Source organism: Vipera berus (assembly GCF_964194415.1).
Source record: "Vipera berus genome assembly, chromosome: 11".
Classification (NCBI taxonomy): domain Eukaryota; kingdom Metazoa; phylum Chordata; class Lepidosauria; order Squamata; family Viperidae; genus Vipera; species Vipera berus.
In genome coordinates, this window is record NC_138214.1 from 331,859 (window position 1) to 338,059 (window position 6,201).

Sequence of the window (6,201 nt, forward strand, 5' to 3'; positions counted from 1 at the left end):
CCTGAAGCTAAAACTCAAATACTTTGGCCACCTAATGAGAAGGAAGGACTCACTGGAGAAGAGCCTAATGCTGGGAAAGATCGAGGGCAATAGAAGAAGGGGACGACAGAGAATGAGGTGGCTGGATGGAGTCACTGAAGCAGTAGGCGTGAGCTTAAATGGACTCCAGAAGATGGTAGAGGACAGGAAGGCCTGGAGGAACGTTGTCCATAGGGTCGCGATGGGTCGGACACGACTTCACAGCTAACAACATAGCAATGGCAAAATCGGACTCCATAGATGCTCCACTGATGTGATAAACTGGGTGTGAGGCAGGAGGAGGAAGAGCTGCTGGACCTCAATTCCTCTCCTATGACACAGCAAGCCCTCCTACCCCTCCGATGCGATATCTGCCTGTTGTTTTCCTGACAAGAAAAACCCTTCCAAGTCAGTGGGACTTCCCTCCTGTTGCTTAGCGTCTGTTTGGGGCCCCATTCCTCCTCTGGCCCTTCCTGAGCCTGCTCATATCTAGCAGGCTCCTGCTGTGGGTCATACCCAGAACCCACAGGACTCGCAATTAGGTTCAACCAAGCTACAGTGAAGCGATAGTTTGGGAACTGTGCAGCCCATCATTGCATTTGCTCAACCAGCATGCCTGGCTGAGGAATTCTGGGAGTTGAAGTCCACAAGTCAGAAAAAGGCCAAGTTTGAAGACCCCTGCTTGTGGGGGGTGGAGGAGAAGTTGTTTTGTAACTACATTATATGTTCATAATCTACCACTATTCCACTTTTTTCACAAGTACTTTTACTAAGACAGGTATCCTCACTATGGGTACCGTACTTTTCCTTTCTTACCTGCAAAGCTTTGCAAGGATTTCCCTCATTTTTAGCCCACCTCTGCAACATTGTTTTGAAATTTATTTCTGACACTAAAGTGTTAGCGTTTTTTCCAATTTGTGCCATCTGAAAAATTGATAGGCAACATGTTGTTCCTCAAATATTCTTGCTGATAGTCTGTGCTTTAGTACAGGAACATTTCAGCCTTCATCTTCCTCCCTTCATAAATCATTATGTGCTTAATAGGGGAAAGAGTGAATGGCTCACGTTCTGCAGCCATAGGGCAGCCCGGCTGTCTGGGGAAGCAAAGACCAAGAGAACCACCCAGAGGCCTAAATTCCTCGGAGGTCGCATCATGCCCTTTTCAGCTGGGACTGTGGAGATTGCCAGTCTTGGGGAGTTGGAATTGCTCCCCCCCAATTGCACCCAGTTGCCAGTTGGAAACATGCTGGGCAGGCTGTATTGTTACCCTTTTGCACTGAATCCTGCTTTGCTCTGTGGTGCTCCCGATTAGCCCTATCAGGAAGAGAGGAACAGCGGCTGGTGGCAAGTGCTCGGGCTACCTGGGTGGCCGCAGAGAAGTACCTACAGCCGCGAGTTGGGAAATGGCTGATTCTGTGCTGCAGATGCGACAATTGTCTTGTGTGGGAGCTGAATTGTGGGTCAGATGGGCCAGTCTGGGCACCTCCCCCTTCCCTTGTCCAGTTTTTCCTTCTTCCCCAAATCAGAGACTGCATTCATCTTTAGCAAAACAGAAACTAAATTTATTGCATAATTTCATTTAAATACACCATTTAATAAATAGAAAGTTTTCCCAAGTTATGGCAGTTTTTTCAGGCCAGGTAGGCAACAGGTGCAAACAAATAAGGGTGAAGAGAAAGACATGGACAAGGCCGCAGAAGCACAGGGAAGGCCAGGGGACGGGGAGGCCTGCTCCATTGTCCAGTGCATGACAAGGCCAAAACCAAGTGAGGAGCTCCCTCCCGCCCAAGACGCCATCAAGCCCAGGACACGAGGGGACAGCTCCCAGGGAAGGCCCAGCCAACTAAGCCCCCACCAGCCATCTCTCCTGGGCAAGGCAGGATGCGTAACCCCCAACCACACACCTAAACACTCTTCCCCTTTGCTTCCAGAACAGCCTTCTCAGGAAGCAACCTCCAGGGGGCTCTTCCCCCCAAGGAATTCAGTGCTTGACATCTCCCAGGGTTGTGGATGGCGTGAGTGTGCCTTTATCTGCAGAGTGGGAGGTAGTAGCAGCAAAGCAAAGAACTGGCCACAGAGCAGCAGGAACAGAAAAGGGGGTTTTGAGTACTCCAGAGACCACACAGCTCTTGCTGGGGGAGGGGACACTGGCTGGTGGGGGGGAAAGAGGGCCTCTGGATGGGAGGGAGAAACCTGTGGCTGCTGCTCCTGCACATCCATTTTTTTCAGGCTGGACTGCAGGACACAGCCACCCTGCTGGGCCAAAAGGGGCAGCGACCCCGGCATCAAGATGCACATGCAGGCAATGAGACAAACGCTGGGGAGGGGGAAGCGGAGGGACCATAACGGCTGCACTTCCTTCAACTGTTCTCTACCAAGTTCTGGCAGGGTGAAATCGTTCCAGGAGTACCTGCATACTTTTTCTGGTAAAAAAGGAGGAGAATTTGCCAATCTGTGCATAAAAATCCTTTTGTAAAACAGCCCAACCAAGGTGCTAGTCCTGTGACCTTGGGAAAGGAGGTCTTGGATCCAAGTGAAAAGTTGCCAAATGCCTTAAAATCTGGATTCTCTCTCAGTGAGGCAGTGGGTGGGAGCAGAGGCCCAGGGAAGAGGGCAACCCACAGAGCTCATTGCCAGAGACGAGGCTGCTCATCGGCAGGTGCAGGACTTGGCGATCATGTCCTCATACACCTTGAACAGGATGTTGTTATTCTGCTCAATCATGAGGACACCCATGGAGCTGTACTCGTAAGGAACGCAGGAAGGGCGAGGGATGTTTGGGTCCACAAACTCATTGATCAGGTTCTGGACGATGGCATGGTTGGGAGAGTTGTAGCCGTAGCGCAGGACCCGCGGGCAAGTTCCCTTGCAGTACTGAGGCCGGTACGAGTGGGGGGCGATGATCCAGTGGTCCCAGCCCAGCTGGCGAAAGGTCACACGGAGAGGGTGGAGGGCGCACTCGTTCGGCCTGGCCCTGGGGTGGCGGCTATAGCGGGGCAGGTCCACGTTCGGCTTCTCAGCCCGGCGCACCCTGTGGACATGGGCAGAGCTTTGGGGGAGCTCCCCACCCACAGAAGCCCGGAAGGGTTTCCAAGTGTCCTTGAGGTAGAGCAGCAAGAAGGGATCCTCCAGGGAGGGGGGGTGCCCCCCACCAGGCCCACGGGGAGAGCTCCAGGCCCACTCCAGGAAGGAGCAGGCATGATGCAGGCGGAGCAGGTGGCTATTCTGGGCAGCCCAGGACCATGGCCGGAGGTGCCAGGAGAGGTCCAGCTCCACCCAGCTTTCCGCAGCCGACGTGGCGGTGGCATTCTTCAGCAGAGTCGGGCTGACTGCCGCCTGTGACAGGGTGCTTCCACCAGGCAGCGGGCTGGCTGTGCACCAGAGGGGGCCGTGAGGTGAGGATGGACGTTGAACGTAGACAGCAACAGCTCTGATGAGGTGCTGGGCTGGCGCTTGCACTTCCAGGCGGTAGTCAAGGGCCCAGATGAACCAGGGGCCTGCTGGTACAAAGAAGGGGAGCAGGAGAGCCATCCTTAGGCCCCACAGGGGCCCCAACCTTCCTAAAGAAGAGCCCCAGCCTATTCTTCTGTCATGCTGTTCGTCCATCTCCCCAGTTGGGGTGGGCTGCATGCCAGTTTGGGAGTATTCACAATAGATGGGAGAAGCTGCTGTCTCCCCAGGACCTGCGAGCAAAGGCCCCCCTCTCCCTCCCAATTCTGAAGGGCCTTTAAGAGGCTGGCAGCCTGGGGGAGGCAGAGCTTTTGGAATAAGGACTCCGTAAAAGTGCCCCATTCTGTGCTGTGCAAGACGTGCAGCTCATGCCGCACATGCAAAAGAAGATGGAATGCTTGGCTCAAGGAAAGCTTCCCGCTTAGAGTCAATTCGGCAGAGCTGGGTAATCCTGGCCAGAAGCTGGCAGTGTGAGCTGCAGGCTAGCAACTTCCCACCCCGCCCAGAGGAGCTACAGGCTGGGGCTCCTCTGGCCAGTTGCCTGCTCCAGAGAGAGCTGAAAGGCAGCAGGCGGCCCTCTGGCCTCGCTCAGGACCTGCCGGCTGCCACACCCTTTGACAGGTCAGCAACGTCGAGCAGGCGCTGAGCCCCAGCTCCGGCAGCCCCGGAGGGAGTCCCGGCCCCAGCTCACCTGCCTCCGCCTGGCGGGCCTTGGCCGACGGTCGGACAAGGCGGATCGTGTTGCTGGAGAGGCGCCCGTCCCTACGGGGGCGGCCGTACCGGTCCGCCACGCTCCGGTAGAGGTTCCGCATGTAGCGCAGGGGCTGCCCGCTGGCTCGCCTCCGGTTCCGACCGGGGAGCCAGGATCCGGGGGGCGCCTGGCTCAGCAGCATTTGGATCAGCGGCAGGGAAAGGGCTCCGGAGGCGGCGAAGGCGGCCGGCGCCTCTGAATCTAGCGCTTCCCTCCCGCCTTCCAAAGGTAGCGCCAGGGGGAACAGCAGGGCCAGGAGGAGAGAAGCGCTCCACGGCCTCAGCCCCGCCATGGTGGCCCTCCGGCGGCGCTGGGCTCCGGGGTCACAAAGCAGGAGCCGGAGCGCCCAACGGGAGCATCGTCTCCCGGGGGAAAAGCAGGGATGCGGGTGAGCCTCACCCACCCAGTCCCATGTTAGGTTCCCCGAGCAGTCACAGCCAGGCCAGGGGGCGGGGGGAGCCGGAGCTGCTTCACGGGCCCGGAGAGCTGCGCCAGGCCCGGGGCAGCTCCTTCCACCCGGAGACTCGCCGCAGGCCGGGAAGCGCCCCCTCCCCGCCCTGTGCTGCTGGGTAAGAAACAGCACGCCGCCGGCTCCGTTTAAAGGCGGGCCTCGCTCCACCTTAAAGGGCGGGGGGGGTGTCCTGCTTGCAGGCTGGAGGGAGCCAGGTGGGCGAGGCGCCTGGGGCTCAGCTCGCTTCTTTAGAGAAGGCATTTTCTTTCGAGAAAAACGCAGTGCGTTGTGACCACAGAAGCCGCTGCCGCGGTCTTTGGAAAGGCAGGCCTTGCTGCATGGTTGCATAGCTGCTTATCTTAGCGGCAGCACGGCAGCTCCTTACTCTCGCCTCATGACCAGAGCACGAATGCGAACTTATGTTCAGCTGGCTTTGCATAAAAGCTCTTGGCCACGCCCACCGGGAACTCTGGGATTTGGAGTCCAGGCACATCTGAAAAGCACCCCGTTGCTTGAGCTGTTTCCTGCTCCCCCTTGTGGCAGACATGCTTGACTCACAAAAGAATGGGCTTCCTTTGGTGGTGCTTGCTCTCTGTTCATGGGGCACAATCCCGTCTTGCACAGCTCAACTACAGTTGAGGCCAACAGCTCTGAAGGCCTCACAGGAATCAGCAGATGCAGGAAACGGCCTGGATTTGCATGCAAGCTCAACTGTGGGGAATCTCTGCCTTTCTTACATGCGGCCAGTCTCCCAAGCTCCTATTTATCTTAGTTATTGGAAAAACAGGAAAAATAATTTTGTGTTAACCTGCCTCTTTCTCTCCATCCTTTCCCACTTCTGCAGCTTCAGCTAAGCACACTTTGATCCCCCAAACACGATGCTGAAAAAGTTCAGCTTTTATCATTTTGTGCAAAGTATTTCTACTGGCTTGGTGAACGTGGCACTTTTGTGAAGTGGCGCCCTTCCATGACTTGTTTTCAGCTTCTACATGGTGATTTAAAAACTATCCTGTACAAACTATTGACAATGATAATTTATTTATTTAGGCCTTTATACCCTTCAAAGGTATAAAGTCAAAGTTATAAACATAATCAAAAGTCCTAGCCGAATGCATTGAGCAGGGCAGAATAAACATAGGGGAGGGGAGGACCCACCAGGGTAAAAGCATTGGCAGAAGGGATTGAAGAATGTCCCATTTCAAGGCCTTTGGAGGCCACCGTCTCTCTTCTCTTTTGGCCCTGCAAGGCAGACTGGAGCTACCCCCCCCCCAGGCTCCACTGGCACAGCCCCTCCCGCCCACTTCCACCCCTGGCACCAGCACTGCATTCCTGGGCAGGGAGTGTCTTTCCGCCCTTGGGCTGGACCCAAAATCCGAGAGGGGGAGGCAGGCCAAGCCAGCAACTGGAGCGCCTCTGTTCCTGACTGGGTCCAGAGCTTGGGAATCGGTCTTCCCCAGCAGCCCAGAACTGGCTCCTTTCGGGGTAGTAGGGCCTGCTCCCCTCTTTCTCCAAGTGCCTGTCCTTCCACTTG

The 6,201-nt window shown here is 56.0% G+C and overlaps 1 protein-coding gene across 1 annotated transcript; it reads right to left on the minus strand.

Annotated features, from left to right (window-relative positions):
- Positions 1–2,504: 2,504 nt before the first annotated feature.
- On the minus strand, positions 2,505–4,683 carry BMP15 (bone morphogenetic protein 15). Its single transcript, XM_081336947.1, has 2 exons — positions 4,160–4,683; positions 2,505–3,518 (listed from the first exon to the last, which is right to left on the minus strand). Exons 1-2 carry the CDS (start codon positions 4,509–4,511, stop codon positions 2,668–2,670), a joined length of 1,203 nt encoding a protein of 400 aa, XP_081193073.1. The 5' UTR covers positions 4,512–4,683; the 3' UTR covers positions 2,505–2,667.
- Positions 4,684–6,201: the final 1,518 nt, after the last annotated feature.

Coding starts and splice junctions, on each gene's coding strand:
- BMP15 (XM_081336947.1), bottom strand. CDS start 4,511: ATGGCGGGGCTGAGGCCGTGGAGCGCTTCTCTCCTCCTGGCCCTGCTG. Junction 3,519..4,159: donor GGCCCGCCAGGCGGAGGCAG/GTGAGCTGGGGC, acceptor TCTTTGTACCAG/CAGGCCCCTGGTTCATCTGG.